Source organism: Mustela erminea, chromosome 6, assembly GCF_009829155.1.
Source record: "Mustela erminea isolate mMusErm1 chromosome 6, mMusErm1.Pri, whole genome shotgun sequence".
In the NCBI taxonomy this organism is placed as follows: domain Eukaryota; kingdom Metazoa; phylum Chordata; class Mammalia; order Carnivora; family Mustelidae; genus Mustela; species Mustela erminea.
This window is the reverse complement of record NC_045619.1, coordinates 43,065,778-43,086,096: the sequence shown is the minus strand read 5'-3', so window position 1 is coordinate 43,086,096 and position 20,319 is coordinate 43,065,778. Positions and strand designations below refer to the sequence as shown.

The 20,319-nt window shown below is 35.5% G+C and overlaps 1 protein-coding gene and 1 pseudogene across 18 annotated transcripts in view; one reads left to right on the top strand and one right to left on the bottom strand.

Annotated features, from left to right (window-relative positions):
- The first annotated feature begins 7,610 nt into the window (after positions 1 to 7,610).
- LOC116592356 lies at positions 7,611 to 8,307 on the top strand (annotated as a pseudogene).
- Positions 8,308 to 10,028: 1,721 nt separating this feature from the next.
- KCNC2 (potassium voltage-gated channel subfamily C member 2) overlaps positions 10,029 to 20,319 on the bottom strand; it is a 185,198-nt gene continuing 174,907 nt past the window's right edge. For 3 of the 18 annotated variants that reach the window (XM_032346991.1, XM_032346990.1, XM_032346993.1), the window contains exons 4-5: positions 18,191 to 18,355; positions 10,029 to 13,197 (exon numbers count right to left, since the gene is read on the bottom strand). In XM_032346991.1, the coding sequence (XP_032202882.1) occupies positions 13,061 to 13,197; positions 18,191 to 18,355 (302 nt within the window). In that variant the 3' untranslated portion in view covers positions 10,029 to 13,060. Of the gene's footprint in view, positions 13,198 to 18,190; positions 18,356 to 19,903; positions 20,008 to 20,319 lie in introns of all 18 variants that reach the window. The other 15 variants (XR_004286760.1, XM_032346997.1, XM_032347001.1 and 12 more) reach the window with 15 other exon arrangements.

Below are 20,319 nucleotides of genomic sequence, written 5' to 3'. Positions count from 1 at the left end.
AAGTCTTGTGTTATTCTTATTGTTAACAACAACATTGATCAGTTTCTTCCCCCCTTTCTCATGCTAAATTCAGACATGTTTTCCATTTTCATAGGATTGTGAGAAATAGCTAAGCAAAGAGTTATGTGATCATAGCCACTATTTTTTTTTTTTTTTTTTTTTTTACCAGTTTAGAGTAGAAGCCATTCCTAATGTGAAAGGACTAGATGAAACACTTTTTTGGATTTGGTAATTTTCTGAAGAATCCTCAATAGACTAGAGATACCAATACCACAAAGATTATAGTTAATTTTGGGTGATAGTAGTGTGACCCCGGGGTAATGTTGGAATCTCTTTAGCTTATTCTACAGGATAAAATAGAAATAGCAGGAATTATGTTAAAATTGTGTTAACAATTTCTAGTCATTGAACCTTTAAATTACCAAGGATATTTTGCTAATTTCTACTTATTGTTATAAAATATAAATACCTTGATCTCTGGAGATAGTCTGCAAATAAGAAAATCCTTTGAAAATCTGTTCATGTTGATGCTAGGATAAATATGAAAGGAAAATTTCATTATCTTTCAAGGCAATGGGAAATGGGTTTAGAAACTATTGCCAACATTTTGTTCAGTAAGATCTACCACAAAGAAAACCAATACTAGAGAACAAAAATCACAAGTTGCTACACTCTTCATTAAAAAAAAAATCAATGAAAATACCATAATAATTATAATCATAATAGCAGTTCACATTTACTGAGCAGAATCTTTGTACACAATACTGTACTAAACATATTACAGGCATCTTCTCATTCAGAACTCAAGACAAAATTATGACGTGGGTATTATTATTCTTACCAGATGACAACTTTCTACAAAACTTAGTGTTTAAATTACTTAATTACTTGCTGGAAGACAAATAGCTAGTAAAGGATAAGAACAAGATTCCAACTTAAATTTACTTTGCCTCTAAACCCCATTTTCTTTACCATAGGTCAACTAGATTTATCTTAACTGGGTTTATCACAGCACAATAGTACCTAATTACTTGTGCTAATTGTGGAGATGGGGCCCCAGAGGAGATCTGTAAAGTGGTTTTCTTGTCCCAGGAATTAACTCTGGCATTTGCTGTTATAATGGTTGAAAGAATTATGGGCTTAAAATACCATAACTAGAGTCCAGAGTCTGTGACAAATTAAAGTTTAATCTAGACTGTTATCAGTGTCTGAGAAGGTCCAGTCCAATGGGTGAGGCAGGACAGCAAGAGATTCAGGGACAGTGATAAACACAGTGTCTATGATATCTCAGATACCTGTGAGGTTCTGGAGATACTTAAAAAGGAACCAAGTAAAAAGAATAAATAGTTGCCCTACGCAAGTAAAAGGAGCCAAATGATAAAATGGCAAGCTTGAAATTTTGTGTTTTATTCTGACTTTGATAGATGAATAACTAGGGGAGAACACAGTAAGAAATGAATTTCAGAAAAATCAGTGTAAGTAACAGTTCAATTTTTTAAAAATGTGATAAATTTTTTTTATGAGCCCAATAATATGCCAGGCAGTAGAAATGGGGTGATTAATGCCTGCTGGGGACCCTAAGGGTCAGTGTCCAGAAAAGGAACAAGCCTAACAAGCTCATTTTATCATGTTCCTTGACAATAAAACAAGAAGAGAGGAATGGCAGCAACTTATCAGTTGACTACAGCCCCCTGTCAATTTAACCATCTGAGAAAGAGTAAACTTAACTCTTTCAAAAAAGGAAAGCAAGCAATTGAGTTTTAATAACTTTTTAAAAAAGATTTTATTTACTTATTTGACAGAGAGAGATCCCAAGAGGGCAGAGAAGTAGGCAGAGAGAGGAAGAAGCAGTCTCCCTGCTGAGCAGAGAGCCCAATGCAGGGCTTGATCCCAGGACCCTGTGATCATGACCTGAGCAGAAGGTAGAGGCCTTAACCCACTGAGCCACCCAGGAGCCCCAAGTTTTAATAATTTTTAAGTAATATTTACAATATTATGAAAATCTTCTAAAGCTCTATTTCAAAATTAAAGTAAGTTATAGAGTCATTGGAATTGCTCCTTACCCCTACCCATTTCGTATAAATCCTCAGGTTATTTTATTGTGATTCACAACATATGATATGTACTAAGGAACTGTTGAAAATAAATTATGTCATGCCAGTTAAACAGGCAAGGAAGCTGAAGATTATTAGATTAGGACTCAGGACTATTGCAATAAGGAAGAGAGATTGAATTCAATTCTGTTAAAACAAAAGCAGGAGAGTTATAAGCACTGGGGTGAGTGAGAGGAAAAATACTGGAGGACATTTGGGGAAAGGTTGGTCAGTGTGGTTAGGCCATCTGTGCTTGCTAACTGGCATTTATGGGAAGTTAGGCTCCTATCCTCCTACAGACACTGGTGGATAGGGGCGCTTTCATAATTATTATATATATTTTTAAAGATTTTATTTATTTATCTGACAGAGAGAGATCACAAGTAGGCAGAGAGGCAGGCAGAGAGAGAGGAAGAAGCAAGCTCCCCGCTGAGCGGAGAGCCCAATGCGGGGCTCGATCCCAGGACCCTGGGATCATGACCTGAGCCGAAGGCAGAAGCTCAACCCGCCAAGCCACCCAGGCGCCCCTCATAATTATTATATTTTAAAGAAATGGCTCCCAGGCACTTGAGACAAGACATACTTGAGTTGTAACTGGCAAGAGTTAGAAGAAAATTTATACTTCCAAGGGATAGAGAAAGAATGTCAAGTTTTCCAACATAAATGCCCTAAGAAAAGGAAGACCAGGGGCCTCAGTCAAGAAAAAATAAGTCTAAAGTTTAGTCAAGCTGAGGACAAAGTTAAGACATCTTGGTCATAACTACCAGCTGGTAATTCAATGTTTTTCAGGCAATATGTAACTTGATATTTAACATGAGAAACAATCTCAATTTAATGAGATATGGTTATGTAAAGGATGTTTTGATAGTTGAGGCAACAGAAATTTCTGCCTCTGGCCTTCTAGTGATCCACATATGTCAGACAATATTTTTTGTTTGTTTGTTTGTTTAAAGATTTTTTCTTTATTTATCTGACAGAGATCACAAGTAGGCAGAGAGGCAGGCAGAGAGAGAGGAGGAAGCAGGCTCCCCGCAGAGCAGAAAGCCCGATGTGGGGCTCGATCCCAGGACCCTGGGATCACGACCCGAGCCAAAGGCAGAGGCTTAACCCACTGCACCACCCAGGTGCCCCTCAGACAATGTTTTGTAAGTATTAATTCCGTGTGTTCTTTTTCTTTATGTCCAATAAACCAAATGTCAATACATGGACATTTGAGAGCAAGAAAAGCTGTTATTAAAAGACAGTCTTCTTCCATTTTAATATTTTTGACACCTAATGTAATTTTTCTGCATAGAATTATCCATTCCAAAAACAGAAGAAGATAGAGCTAAATCTTTTTTTTTTTTTTAAGATTCTATTTATTTATTTGACAGACAGAGATCCCAAGTAGGCAGAGAGGTAGGCAGAGAGAGGAGGAAGCAGGCTCCCCACTGAGCAGAGAGCCCAATGCGGGGCTTGATCCCAGGACCCTGGAATCATGATCTGAGTTGAAGGCAGAGACTTAACCTTCTGAGCCACCCAGGACCCCCAATAGATCTAAATCTTAACAACTTTAATTTTGAAAAATAAACCTTATAATAATATTTGCCCTAGAAATATCATTTGTATCATTAAGAAGTTCCACATTAAGAAGCAATATGTTCTCAGTAGTATTTTGTCATTATATTTTGCTCTTGCATAAATCATACCAAAAGCCTGTACAAATATGTATTATATAAATTTAAAAAAGGCCAGTAATATTTTATATTTTTACAGTCATTAGTTGATTCTGAAAGCATTTGACCTTAATATTAATGTAAAGGAAGAATTTATTTTTTTGATCAAAACTAAAAGAAGAAAATAAAAAGAAGACATCTTAAGAGAACGTTGCTAAGTTCATTCTTTGCTAGAGAATGTGTAAATTGGTGGTCTCTAACTCCTCGTTATGCAATGCAAACCTTTCCAGGTCTCCACTGAAAAGAATGTCTCACTCTTTTGGGACAAACTTATTCCAAAATGGTTTATGAAGCAGAATTATAGAATTATTTCTTTATCGTTGACTTGTCTTTTTGGTTATTTCACACTAAATGACCTTGGCTTCGGGCCATATTCAGTATTTGCTACTTCATCTTATGCCCCTTCTTTCTCTTTGTATATTTAGCTGTGTATGAGTGTGTTTTTTAATCATTAACTATCTTAGACTCTGGAAATTTCTACCTGCACCTTCCAGAATTCCTATAATTTTTTTAAGCTTCTTGCCAGCATCCAAAGCGAGAAGGAACAGTGACTGCAACAAGAAGGAAGCTCATGTAGAACATTTAAACTAGTGCCCTTGTTTCCAGAGAAACCAGTACTGACAAATGGGAGCTCTCAAGAAAAATACATACACATACACAGTAACTCCTTAGTTACTGCTTCATGCTGAATCCTTTGCAATGAAGTTACAGGTTTGGTTTTGTTTTGGTTTGTTTTGATCAGCAAATTAAGCACATCTTAATATAGCTTCTTTGGGGCATTAAGAAAGATTTGGTTTTATGTAACCTTTTAGTTATGTAACCCTGAAACCACTGGTTAAAGAAAGATTTCAGGAACTGTCACACTCAAATGAAATTAAGAATCCTTTCAATATGGTGGTTATTTTGGGCCATTTCAAGTTACTATGTACCCCTAATAAAATGTGAAAATTTTACTTAATCCCAAAGTATTTATCCTTATCTCATCTGTTTTACTATGAGAACTATACTGAAATATGAAGATGTAAGTTCTATGGGTTTACAATAAATGTGCACTATTTTACAAACAGTAATACATCAAATTTTATTCCAAATTCGAAATCTGGCTCAAAAATGAAAAAAATAATTTCCTAATAAAGATACTTGCCTGGCCTGCTAGTATATGACTAGTTAAACTGGAAGGTAAGTAGAGACATGATATTTATAAAATCTACAATGGTTCAGCTCATGCTAATTAAATCATATACACAAAATTACCCTAAGCAAAGAATATTTTTTTGAATTGTAATGCAGCTAAGAAAATTGTCCTTATACTGTCAGTTTCATTTGTTGCTGATGAAATGTAACATTATATGACTATGGGAAAGTGGTTTTTAAAGTATGGTCATAAAATTTTTCATACTCTTTAAACCAATAATTCCATTTGGGGAATAATTTTTGAGAAAAACCCTCCCTGTCAAAAAATAAAATAAAAAATGTATATACACAAAATGGTCAATGCTTCTTGAATCATAATAGAAAGTAGGAAAAAGAAATAGAAATCATGAATAGCTAAGGGGAATGAATATATATAGAACATTAACCAGATGGGATATTATGCATCCTTTTGCACATTCTAATTGCTAAAACAATATACCTATGTTCAAAATGTTTAGGAAAAAATGCTATTCTGTTGTAGTAATTTCAAATATCTATCTTGCATTAGGCCATATGAGACAGAAGCAACACCTGTGGAATGTTTGTTCTTTGTTTTGTTTTATTTGCTCATAATATATATGCATAAGACTTTACTTTTTAAAATGGCATATATGTCCAGGCCTCATCCCCAGAGATAATTTCAAGAGGTTTAGAACTGAGCATAGCCATGTATAGTTTTAAAGGGAACCAACAGTTTTTCTGAGGCAGAGCCAGAAAGGGACCAACACACTAGATGGGAGTTCTTCAATGGTAAAGATGACATGTGTCCATCGTGGAGCCCTAGGGTTCTTCCTTGAGCATGTGCAGAGTTAGAACACCATCTGCAATGAAGAACGGACTGAGGCGAGAAAGTTAAAAGACCAACCTGAAGCATGACTGAAATGATAGGTTAAATATACACGTCTGTACACGAACTCCCACAGTACTCTAAAATTATAAAATGAGAATCAAAAAAGGAAAAAAAGCAAATTGACAACATGAAACCATTCAGTTTGTGGAGTAGAAAACTATGGAATGATAATTAACTTTTTCTTTTTTTTTATTTTATAGAAACTTTTTCCTGTATTTTATTTAGAAGCTGTATTTTCAAAGATTTCCGTTATTTATTTGAGAGAGAGAGAGAATGAGCACTCAGGGAGGGCGTAAGGGAAGGAGGGAGAAGCAGCAGGCTCCCCGTGGAGCAGGGAGCCCGATGCGGGGCTGGATCCCAGGACCCTGGGATCATGACCTGAGCTGAAGGCAGGAGCTTAATGGACTGAGCCACCCAGGAATGCCCCCTCTCATCTTATTTTTAAGGAGAAAGAATCTGCTAGTGAATAATCAACCAATATATTTACATCTGGAAACGAAACAGCAAATTTATAAGGAATCCATGCAGTGCACATGATTAACATTGAAAAGATGGGTTAGAACTGTAATTTTGCTGACAATGTAAGAGGACCAAATGAAAAAAATGACTGTAAACTAGCATACTCTTACCATATGACCTAGCAATTGTGCTCTTGGTGTTTAGCCAATGAATCGCAAACTTCTATCTACACAATAACCTCGCACAGATGTTTATAGCTGCTTTATTTATGATTGTCAGAACTTGGAAGCAACCAAGATGTCTTTCAGTAGGTGACTGGATAAACTGGGATACATTAAAAAAAATGGGATATTATTCAGGACTAAAAAGAAATGAACTACCAGGCCATGAAAAGGCAAGGAGAAAACTTAAATGCGTATTACTAAGTGAAACTTTTCAATCTGAAAAGAGTACATACAGTATGATCTCAACTACCTGATGTTCTGGGAAAGCAAAACTAAGGAGACAGTTAAAGGTCATTGGCTGCCAAGGGTTAAGGGGAAAGAAGAGGTGAGCACAGAGGATTTTTAGGGCAGTGAAACGACCCTTTATGATACTACAGCTTTGGATACAATGTCATTACACGCTTAACAAATCTATACAACATGTAACACCAAGAGTGAACCCTTATGTAAACTAAGGACTTTGGGTGGTAATGATGTCTTTGTAGGTTCACAGATTGTAGCAAATATGACTAGGGTGTGGGGCACAGAAGGGGAGGTTGTGCATGTATGGGGACAAGGGGAAAATGGGAACGCTCTCTACTTTCTGCTCAATTTTGCTGTGGACTTAAACGGCTCTAAAACATAATCTATTTTTTTTAATAAAATTAGTTTATTAATTCCAACAATAATTGGGATTCTAGATGAGGTTTCCATAGTCCTTGAATATCTTGTTGTTCAAAACTCATATTCAGAGGCACCCGGGTGGCTCAGTCAATTAAGCCTCCCACTCTTGATTTCTGCTTGTGTCATGGTCTGGCGGTGGTGTGATGGAGTCCCATGATGAACCCTACACTGGGGACTGTGCTCAGTGGGAAGTCTGCCAGAGATTTTCTCTCTCTGTCTCCAGCTTCCCGTCCCCCTCACTCCATGCACAGGGGCTCTCTCTTTCTTTCTCTCAAATAAATAAATCTTTTTAAAAAAAAATATTGCCTATTCAGCCATCTTGCATCCTCGTGCGTGCAATATTCTCAGCAGGTCCACCTGAGATCCCCCTGAGTACCAGCCCTGGTCCCCCACACGGTCCCATTTCTGCCCCCAACAAGATGAAAAAACTATCATGAACCAGGAGAAACTCGCCAAACTGCTAGCACAAGTGCGCATTGGTGGGAAAGGAATAGTGGGCAGAAAGAAGAAGCCAGTTCATAGAACGGCTACAACAGATGATAAAAAACTTCAGTGCTCCTTTAAAAAGTTAGGGGTAAACAATATCTCTAGTATTGAAGAAATGAATATGTTCACAAACTAAGGAACAATGATTCACCTTAAGAACCCCAAAGTTCAGGCACCACTGGCAACCAACACATTCACCATTACAGGTCATGCTGAGACAGAGCTGCTGACAGAAAGGTAGGGTCTTTTAAATTTTTTTTTTTTTTTAAGATTTTTATTTATTTATGTGACAGACAGAGATCGCAAGTAGGCAGAGAGGCAGGGAAGCAGGCTCCCCATTGAGCAGAGAGCCCGATGTGGGGCTCGAGCCCAGGACCCTGGGATCATGTCCTGAGCCAAAGGCAGAAGCCTTAACCCACTGAGCCACCCAGGCGCCCCAGAAAGGCAGGGTCTTAAATCAACTTGGTGCAGGCAGTCTGACTAGTTTGAGAAGACTGCCTGAAGTTCTGCCCACACAATCTGTGGATGGAAAAGCCCCACTTGCTACCGGAGAGGAGGAGGATAACAAAGTTCCACATCTTGTGGAGAATTTTGATGAAGCTTCCAAGAATGAAGCAAGCTGAATTGAGTCAACTTCTGGAAAAGATAAAACTTGAAGAAGTTGCTGGGAGCTGCTATTTTATATGATGACTGCTTTTTAAAATTTTGTTCATGGATCTGATAAAATCTAGATCTCTAATATTTTTACACCCAAGCCCCTTGGACACTGCAGCCCTTTTCAGTTTTTGTTTATACATAAGTCATTCTTTGCAGCTAATTAAGCTGAAGAAGCCTGGGGATAAAGTTTGAAACAAGGTTAAAAAACAAAATACATTTTCAGTGATCCATCACTTTGAATGACTGTATGATAATTAAAGAAAAAAATCAAGTAATACTATTATTTAATTTTTAGACAACAATGAAAAAATATTTTTGAAACAGAGTTAGATTAAGGGAGAATAGGAAATTATTAAATTTAAGATCAATATTAATGATACTGAATCCATGTTAGAGAAAATTAATATATATCTATAGTTTAATAGTGTTTGAGAATTTAAACAATTAATCGAACTTTGGAAGGAGAAATTGGGAGGGAGACAATTTTTTGCCAGTAAGGAAAAATTTTAAGCCACATATTTTAATCATCATAAACTGCTAGGGATTTCAATATTTTAATAGATTCATTTAGCTCTAAATGTCTTCAAGCACGCTATAAATCCTCTAGAGCCACTGCTTTGTAATATAGCCTTTTAACATATTCATTGTCTCTTTCCAGGATAAGTTCATTATTGCTATTCCATTAGTCTGTTTTGTGATTTATTTCAAAGATAAAATGAGTATCTTCACTTTTCATTCATGACTCTTTAATCTTGATTTTTTAAATCAGAATTTGATGGTCATTACCATCTATTAAAATGCATTCTTTCCCCCTTCTTGTACATTTTTCCTCTTTATAGTAAATCTTATATTCTGACACCATCGTTCAAAACATTTTATCAGTAATTATACCTAGATGTATTCCCTTTTATGAACTCAGTTTCCTAAGAGACTCTTAATAATCAACACTGAGCACTTTTAGATGTAGGAAAGAATCTATTGGTGCATAATAGGAAAGTGTTGGATTTGCCGACCTCAATTCCCTTTTTCATTTTATCCTTCCCCTAATCCTGATAGTTTTATAGATTTTACAGGATAAATTTACGCATAACCCCACAATAGAATGGGATGTTAGTCATATGTGGTGTGCTGCCAAACAGAGGTCCATTACCCAAAAGTGAGACTGAAGCCGTCCTTAGAATATAAGGCATTTACAACAAGAGGCTTGGATAATATTAAAACCATAAGAAATTATAGCAGAGAAGAATATCTGTAGCAAAAATAAAAGTAAGCCATTCTGCCTCTCTGATCCTTAGTTCACCATCAATAAGATGAAAAGAAAACATATTTACTTCCAGAACTGCTGTGATGATTAAGTCAGAAAGTATAAGTGAAAATTCAGTATCATTCATAAAGAGACATACAAATATTGGAGAGCAAAATAATTAATAATTTTCCATCTCAGAATTATGAGAGAAATTTAGGCAGGCAAAGCACTTAGAAAAGGCTACATATCCAAGACTTGAATGAAAGTGAGACTTATGTATGTGTATAAATCCTACTATCCCGAATTCCTTGCATTGTGTGTAACTGGCTGGTTTGGTACCATGAAACATAAAAATAGTACAGCCTTTTGAAAATTCCGAAACAAAGAGAAGAGCCAAGGAAAGAATATGAATAATTTAATGAGATAGGATTCAAGTTTATCCCCAGCTTATTTGCCTTTTATTCTTCATTTCAGTTAGTTACATATCCATCTGTTATCGTCAAGGTTGTGCATGCACCTTGAAATGTTCACAAAAGTTCCACAATACAGGGGTTCATAATTAGGTTATATGTTATATTCAGAATCCCAGGGGAACTAATCAATTCTGGAAATATTGATTAAGCAAGATGAAGAATTCTTAACACAGTTTCAACTACAACAATTTTAAAGACAAGTTCAAGCTTTGTTTGCCACAAAACTCACAAAAAAGTAATTGATTGAAGAATATCTCTCTTATGCAAAATATACATTTTAGGATATAATTTGATTAATACTCTACTATATACTGACATTACTCCTCGATCATTTAATAAAAAAATACTCTCATCGCCAGAATTTTATTTTCTGTAATATTTATAATTGAGGTAACAATGACAAAGGACTTAAACCATGAATAATGTTGGTGAGTTTTTTTTTAAAGTCATAATGATTTTCCAGATCTAAACATACAGGTGACAAAAAAATAAGTTAGTTTTGATAAATAGGCACTGAAAACCTCACAACAAAGACAACCACATAAGTGGTTTATAAAAAAAAAAAAAATAGAGAGTCAATGTTCATGGAATCAAACATCAAAGAAGAAGTAAGGGAAATTACGACACGTCTATACTACACCGATATCACTGCCTCGTATGATTCACAGCACGATCTACTGCAGGCGCAAGAGGGGCGATTCACGGAGGTATGGGCCTTACTCAGAAGCTCCATGTTGGTCATGGACTCGGCTTCCTTGGATGTGAGATGGCTGAAGCTGTTGACCCATGCACACGTGTTGGTATTTACAATTGGTTCACGGCTCCTGGCCAGTCCATGGCAGACCACTCATATGGGGAGCACCAAATGAGTTCCAGCCACAGTTCTTTTCTAAGCTTTAGATGCCTCGTGGAGACGCAGGGACCTCTTCCAAGTGCTACCTGGTCACATCAGGGCACATTCAGCAGCAGAAGTCTGTTTCCAGTACAGTCCTTGGTATGGCTAAATTCCATTGTCCCTTTTTCAGCGGTCAAAAATCCATGACAAATTCTGTACAACACTGCAGTCAATAACAGCAGCACCAGACAGCATATTAATTCCTTTACCACAATGCTATAGGTCATTATAACTTTCTAAGTGTGGTGTTATTAAAAAAGATCATTGAATCTCTAAATATCAGATGTGTACGTCTGGGTAAATTTGTTGCTGTACAAGATCTCTGACATGCAGTTCATGCTTTAGGACTTAGGGATATAGAGTAATAGATGTTATGTGGCCAATAATAAAAATGACATTTGTCTTCCTAACAAAAAAAATAAACATGAGAATTAAGGATTAATCAACAGTCTCAAGGATCCCGAATGCCTTAGAAATATTGTTTATCCCTCAATTTATATTATGGCATTTTTCTTCCCTCACACGCCCAATACACCAGACACACCATCACTAGTGGCTTCCCAGGGATGTTGTAAACAGAATTTCTTCCACTTGGGCTGAATAAAACTCCCTCGGGGTTTTGCTGGAGTGTAGTGATGAATGCTGGTTGCTAGGTAGTAGAAACTGACAGTGCAGCAAGCAACCAATGGTAATGGTGATGCTGCTGCTTAAATCCTGCTTATCAAAAAAGGTTCACAGTACCGATGGACTTAGGTAGTCTGCAGGGCGTCATTCATTTATACACAAAGCAGAGAGGCTGTTCCAAAGGGCAGAGAAGGCAGGGGGCAAGGGAGAGGACCCAGTACTAAAATCAGGAACATCTTATCAAGGCATCTCTGTGCTTCATGAAGACAGATGGCATATACATTTAAGACAGGGAGCTAAGACAGACAGACAGAAACAACATACAGGACAAAGCACCTGGTTAAATACTGCCTGAAAATCTGATCAATCCTGTGAGTCAGAAATTTAAGGCTGGTCAAAAAAGCCTCCTGTGAACCACAGTAATTTTTGATGTTTGCACAAAAATCAATAAATAAAAATAAAGGAGGGAGTATTAAAAAAAAAAAGGACACGAGAGCTTTGGGTGATATTTGGCACTTTGCCTCAGAAAATGATGACAAATCCTGGGATTAAAAATATAGATATAGATATAGATATAGATATAGATATAGATATAGATATAGATGACTCTAGTTCCAAGCAGCAATTCCTGGCTAAACAATGCAAGCCTGGCCGGCAGTTACCTTTCTCTCATGTTTTGTGCCTTCCCCAAGCCATTAAGTAAGAGATCTGGCCTCAGCTTGCGTGTAACCAGTAATGACAACCTCTTTGCAGTTATCTGTGTGCAAACAACCAGAGACATTCAGAACTCCAATACAGCATTTTTGAAGAAACGTAAATCAATCAAGAAATTAAACTAGTTAAAACAAATATTTCTTTCAAAGAATAAAGAAAAAAAAATGCCAAGGAGAAACTTGCCCTCCCTGCCCCACAGTTCAACATGCAGAACAGCTGACCAGTGTTTCTGTATCAGCCGGATGGTTTGACGCAAGTACACATATCCCGAGCCATCCACGGTGCCCGAACTCTGTGACATTGCTCTCAGGTGATAGAGACAAGATGGTCCATGCAAATGAGCTGACCAGAGTCATGTTGTGTGCAATCAAAATAGAATCCCAAACATCTTCAAAATGGTTTAGAGTCACGAGAAATGAAGTTCCAATGAAGTGATTGGCATTTGGAAGCACACTGTTTTAAATACATCTCCCTGAAGATATGTTTATGTATTCATGTACTGGCCAATAGCTGACACTACCTGTCATTTTATTGCGAAAGGAGACCTGGGCAATGAATACAGAGAAGTAGCACTACTTTAGGTCATCTTTAAAGCCAGGATAAGATTTGTTAGCTACCCAAGTGGCATTTCTGACTTCAAATAGTGGTATCATGCAGGATTTTAACTGTATTTAATGGAACCTGGAGTAACTCTACACTTAATTATCTCCATTATGGGGTAAACAGTACTTGAATTCATACAATTTAGCCGACTGATGCAGTTTGGTTTACAAAATAGATGGGATAGGAGATCGAGAACGCCTCAGAGGACAAGGAGAGTTGTAGGGTGATGTTACTGGAGAGAGCCTCAGAGCATTGCCTGCCAAGCCCGCTATGTTGTTTAAGCTTCGGGATTTTTCATATCCTTTTATGGAAAAATGCACAGACATCAGTTGAATTCAACCAGAAAATAGACAGAGACAAACAATACCATGCAGGATAATCAAAGTGCTATTTTGAGTTCAAGGAAAAATTTTTTTTTCCCACAAAGAATTCAATACTGAGACCATTTGTAACTTTAAAAAAGTAAGTAATAAAGCTCACTAGAGCTGTCATTCCCAGAAGATTAAACCAGCTATCACAAATTATAGTTGTAATCCTTCAAAATTTATTCTTTCCCAGATTGTATCTTGCATTGATGTAATTTTGACATACAAAAACTAGAAATCTTTTAAGAATTAGGCAAAGCAACTTAAGTAAGATACAAACTTGGTTAATATTCATGCATTTCAGAATATGTTTCTGAAAAAAATGGGTTATTTTTTTCTTATCGCTTTTTATTATTTACTAAGCTGGTAAGCAGGATTAGGTTTAAGTGGATGGCTTTTTTTCTGAGCATATTTAATCTTCCAGCTTTATAGTGTTAAAAGGATGATTCTTAAATAATGACATTGGATGCCATTATCTAGGCGATATGGGATGGATGCTCATTTCTAGCTCCTTGGATTAAAAAAGAAAAAAAAAAGAAAGGGAAAAAAAATAAATGAAATGAAATATAAGTTGTCATAATTTCAGTGAATTTACGATTGGAACTTGGTTATCTGATGTTTTCAGTTGGCTCTCCACTGCCAGAAATTGAGAACCATTTGATCTTGATTCACTTTTTCTTTCTGTCATCTCACATTCTAATCATTCATGGGTGATAGTCATGGACTTACAGGATAAAAGCTACATCTCACAAGCTTTAACCCAGTGGTTTTCCTTAGCTACTCAAGCAACATTCCCATCAAGGTCACCTTTGGAAGGACTCAGATATTGTGGTACTATTTATTAGAAAAGATTAGAGATGGTTAGGTGGTGGGAGGTAGCACACTGTAAAGTTAGAAGTGAACTGTCTTTAGAGCAGGACCACTATTGGCTGAAAAAGCAGTCAGGAAATAAATGTTCTGTCTGACAGATCTACTGAAAAGAAGTATTGTAGAACAAGGAAATGAAATTCTCTGTTGGACAGTCAAATCTGAGCAAGTACATACAATTTCAGTGAACTTTGTTATTCCTTAGATTTAGGGCTCATTCCTCGGACTCTAATTGGCCCTCGGTGGGCATGATCACTATATGAGAAAGAAAATGGGCCTTTTGTGCTTTCCCATGTTCCTGTCAAAATACTCCCTTATCTAATTCTGTATATTCATGGACTTCTGGGGAAGAAGCTAGTACCATTTCTTCTCCTTTCACTAGAAAAGGAGAAATTAAGCACGTTAGTGATTATTTGATTTATCAGCACCCACGACAAGTATGGACATGGATTGCAATAACTGCTCTACTGTGGGGTGAAGCAGCTTTGAGTAGGAACCTCCTTCCCCATACACATACATAAACTTTCATCACACTAGATGTCTTCTCTGAGATTTTGCTGAGGGAAAGTTATGCCACCCATTAAGTGTGGTGAAGTTCTCCAGGACATAATTTCTGCTAACAAGAGAATTATCTGCCAATATGTTTTGTTAGCATTTGGAGATATAAAACATGGGAGGTGATATATATTTCATCCTATTCCAATAGATGATGGAGTTCTTAATAAGGGGATGTCTTAAATAATTAAAAAAGAATTGCAGATAATTTATCCTTACATGGGGACCTCCATGTGCCTGGAAAGCTAGTTGTTACTGCTGTTCTCTAAAGTGACTGGAAATATAACTTGGGGAATTATAGGAAGAATAATTTATCGTGATTGGCCATGTAATCTAAAAATGCAAACTACACTATAAACATTGATTTGGTTTGATTAAAAGCAAACTGGTGAATATGCATGGACTAGAGAGGTGTTAACACCTATAAATCATTCATTCTTATAAAAATTTACATCTGAGAAAAATAAAGTCTTTAAAAAAAATTTACATCTGGTCTCCCACAACTTCCAAGCTCCCAATGGGACCTCCAAAAAGGCAAAGATTTTCTATTAACGATACTAGTTATATGTAAATTTTGGTTGCCATTCTAAATGTTCAATTATTTTTCTGAATTACAGTTTTCAGCATAAATATCACCCATTCTGTTTACAAGTCCTTTTACTCTTAATAGCTACAATTTCAGTGTTCATTTGAAAAGACTTATGTTATAATTTAATAACAAGTATTTAATTAGTAAAATTATAAGTTATTCTTTTAAGTATGTATATATTTTTTTCTGCAGGTTCATTTGTGATAGAAAATTTGATAAAGTTTTTGCTTAAGCAAACTTTTATTGACTGGAATGATAAAAAATATGATTCATGAAGATACACAATATTGAACCTACTTGGAATTGGCATCTAAATATATGTTGTGCATTTTATATCATTCTTAAGAGCATATGCTTATTGGGGGCAATACTGAAACTGCTTAGCCATGCATTATCAATGAGTATGTTATTGTGTATGAAAGATGATTTCCTAAACACTACTGCATAAATAAAAACATAGGTTCTAAGTATTGAGAGTTCACTTTCATAGAGGATCCATAAATTTTCTTAATGTACACCCATCTATATTCATATTTGTTGATAGAAAAAGAATTCAGTGGGAATCTAGTCCTTTATTTTCATCTATATAGAGGAGAATTTTCAGAAGTCTAAAAATCAGTAGAGAGACCAAATTTAAAGATAAAAAAGAGATCATATAGCAAATAAATGTTCTGAATAAGTAGGAGAAAGTAGTAGGAGAAATTTATAATCTACATAAAAAGGAACAAGAGAAGAAATGAATGGGTTCTTGACAAACATAACAAGACAACACGCTAAGAAAAATTAAGAAAATTAAGTGAAATTAACCAAAAATACTACAAGGCCTGAGAGAAAAAAAAAAATTTCAAGGTGTAAAGAAACTAAAGCAAGAATGAAGAAGGAAGTTGATTGTGGTGAGAAATGACAAAGAATAAAAGTCCATAGATGAATTTTCAAAGATGTGCTCATTGATAAAGAGAATTTTGCATTTGTGAAATAAGATTTCATGTATAACCTTTCCATACAGACTAGGTATCTTATTAATTGCTTTGCTCATGAAACATTGCCATTTTACAGAAAAATTCTATATTTACATAGTGATTTATAATTTGCAAAGTATTTTTTCTTATGTGATCTCCTTTGACGTTTAAAATCCAAAGTATTGTCTAAGAGTGGAAGGAAAAAATTTTAGCTAAGTTCTTAAACAAGCAATGTTAGTATAAATATTGCATGTGACGATTTATTAAGTAATGCTCAAAAATGTATGTGAATGTAACCACGTATTACATATAAGTACATATATACATATATACAAATATATGCATATATATACATATAGTGAGTAAAGATATGTAATGCACTTAAAATATAATGTTCTATACAAGAAATTGTTAGTTACATATTATAATCATTATTTAATATATGTATACATATTTTGCTTAAGTACTATGATAGTACACTATCTTCTAAATATTTTAAAAATTGTTCTAGCACTTAATATTTAAATGTAGAAAGGCAAACAACCAAATAAACCTATTCAGATCATTGAAATACATTTTGGTGCAAATAATAGATGCAGAGGAATGGAAGTAATTGAAATGAAGAAGTATGTAAAATAGTACATACTGAAGAAATAAAAGAAGAGTCTGTCTTCTCTTTTGAGACTCAAAGCCATGGAGACAGAAAGGACAATACAAAGTGTTCAGAAGTAATGAAAGAGATGTACAATATGGGTAATAAGACATTTCAAAGAGAGAAGACATCACAAAATAAATATTTAAGGCTTAAAATGTTGAAGTATTCAATAGGGAGAAAATGCAATGAATAGCAAAAAAGTGCAGTATTTTTTAAATGCAGTTGCACTAGTATGAAAGTTTTAGACCGGCTTTTCATTAAAATTCAGTCCATTGCATAAGAAATTATTATAGTTCTTTCTCTATTCAGTCAAAAAGCAGAGAAAGATAGCCATGGCAATAAAGCAACTGGAATTATCAAGGTAGGAGGTAATCAAAGAGCATATCAGCCCTTGGACAAGAGTGGGTAGCAGACGTCACAAAACTATTTCTTAAGGAGGGAGAATTGTCCTGAGATCTGTCAAGTTTACGCAAAACAAAAACAAAAAGCTGTTCCTGGGGAATAGTCATAGATGGTGGTATCATCTGGAAAATTGGAAGGACATAATGGAGTAGAGCTTCAATATTCTGTTATATTTCTTAACCAAAGATGCCTGCCCAACCAAATTTATTCATTCGACAAATAATTATTGAGTGTCTTCTGTGTGCCAGGCACAGTTTAGTTTGGGTTGAAAATAGTAACAAACTTAAAAGTATTATTATTGCCTCAAAAAGAAATTCTGTAGCACAATTTGTAAGTATATAAGTAGCCTCTCAAGTTATGGCATATACTATTCTATATGGCCAAGGATGTTGGATATTTTTGACCTTCTGACATTGAGATGAATCATGGCAAAACTGCCCAAATATTAGGTAAGAGACTTAACTACAGCGTGTTTAAAGTTTTTCTTTGGAAAAAAAAAATCCTTGTTTTATCAATTAGTTATCAAATATATGCATAGACCCAATTAGTGAGTTTTATTACGTGTAGTTGAAAACTGTTTAAAAACTGTTGAGTACATTATATTAATTAGCTGAGTGACTTAATTTTTAAATACCCCATTACAATTCTTCCCATAGACTAATGGAAACCAAAAATATGAAGAAAGAAAGAAGGGTGAAATGCCTTTCAGATAGGACAATCAAGTAAGCTATTATGATATGCACTTAAATGTTTATAATGAGAAAAGAGGTGATGAGGAATGCAAGAGAACACTACGTGCAGTCTTTCCTACAAAATGACAAAAGAGCATTTATATCACTCCATATATTTGCAGCACTTAATTTCTAAGTCACCTGTTAAGATCTGATTAAATGCATGCCTACCTTTCCTGATCCCTCCATCAGAAGCACACGTGTAATCACCTGTCGTCAGTAGGAAACATGTTTCCCCTCTTCTGTTTTTGTCTCTGGTACTAGAGCGTCTGATGGGGAGCCTTTCTGGGGGTGATAATGGCGGCTCACTTCCTGTACTGTCGTCACCTGATAACACTGGTCACAGCCATGCCCATTGACAGACAGTGATGGATGAGGAAATGAGACAGTACAAAGAGTTTACACTGAATGTCCATAGTACAGTCACTCGATATACAAAACACAATAATCACATCATGATAAGAAAAAGGGTTTTCATCACTCACTACAGAAATTTACACGGAGCAAAATGGAAATGTATTGAAAAGGAGAGAAATGTTCCTTGGGAAGTTTTAATTCCATTTCGGATTCTATCTAAAGGAAATGGACTTTTACAGAACTAATATTAATTCAAAATAAGTGTGATAATGACATAGCACACACATTAATATCATGATTTTTGACATGCTATCTAGTTATTGTGAATAAGAATCTTTAAAAGTAGAATCTATTTAAGGAAAAACTGCTAGGTACATATTTGGTTTTGGAGTTCTTTAAGACACATGCTAATAATATTTGCAGAAAGTAACTTTCAAAAAAAAATCTTAATAAAAATAATCCCAAAACTCACTTTGTGCCCAGGTTCTCCATTTTGAAGTGAAAAAAAAAAAAGTTTTTGAGCATAATGATGGAATAAAAGTAACTTCTCCAAATGCCCTTGAAAAACTGTTTACTTCTATATGCTTGCCAAAGACATTTGCATCTGATTGGCCTAGATGCTAGCCTTGTTATAACAATATTTATCCAGGCTGAGAGTGTGTCTGTCCTGTTTCTCATGCCCTTCATAAGGACTCTGCACAGGTACTCTGCGATCAGTCCAGTGAGACTAGCGACACCAACTAAACTCCACCTTTCATAAAGACATTTTTTGCCTGATAGTTTTCGGATATATTGACAGAATTTGCAGAACAATGTATTAAATAAGCATAAGGATCTTTACAAATAAAATCTTTAAGAAGTTTAGTTCCAGCCACATTTTTTCCCCTTTTACTTCATATAAACTTCTGGAAACTAATGAATGAACATGTTACCTGCCATTTTTGTTTGTTTGCTTGCTTTGTGTAATTGGTGTTTTTCTAAGTTATGCAAAAGTATTCATTTGGGGTTATCATGAATCATTTTTCTACAGAAAAAGATTAAATATATCTAAGTTACAGGGAATGCACATATCTTTAATTTTCATAGTGGGCTGAAACATAATTAAATTGTTTAATCTATAAAATATTTAATCTGTACTAGATAAAATAGAGAGCACATTACTATCATTTTGGCAAAATGAATATTAATTTACAGTCACTGTTTTCTAGATTATCTGTGGCAATGGAGGGGGTAGGGATTCATCAGTAAATCACCCAAAATTCAGTTTCGGAGGGGAACAGAGCCCAATGTATAGTGCATAAAAAAAGGAAATCCTCAAGGAATTTCAGCTTTGCCATTGGTTAGACAAAGCAGATCATCTACCTCCAGGATAATGGTAAATTTATTATATTACATAGCATCTTACCCAATCTAAAAGGATTATACTGAATATCCTACCTAAGTTAACAATAATGAAAATGTAATCAGTCCTCTAGAATATTACTAGGGATGACTTTTATTATCAAAGATTATGATCTTCCATATCACCTTTTTGGTGTTCAGTCTGTTGATATACAAGCATCCATTTTTTTTAAGTAACTGCTTCTTGTGAAATAGGTTGAGATGCGTGGCCCCACGTGGCAGAGATAAAACTGAGACAAACACACCAAGCCAAATGATAAGGAAATCAACATTTTGAGAATGAAAAATGGAAAATGGCCAGTATCATACCATCACATCGTGCAGGGGAACAAAGAAACATTGGCACAAAAGCAACAAACGGGCAAAAGAAAATATTGGCACCATCAGCAAAGGGCATTCCCACTAAAGCAGGAAAACTCTATAGACCAGCTACACAGGCTTCTACTTGGAATCTACTGAGAAAAGCTACAGTCTAGCTATCTACAAGCCTGACACAAACACATGTATTGTGAGAGGGTAGAACTGAAAACTCAGGAATGTTT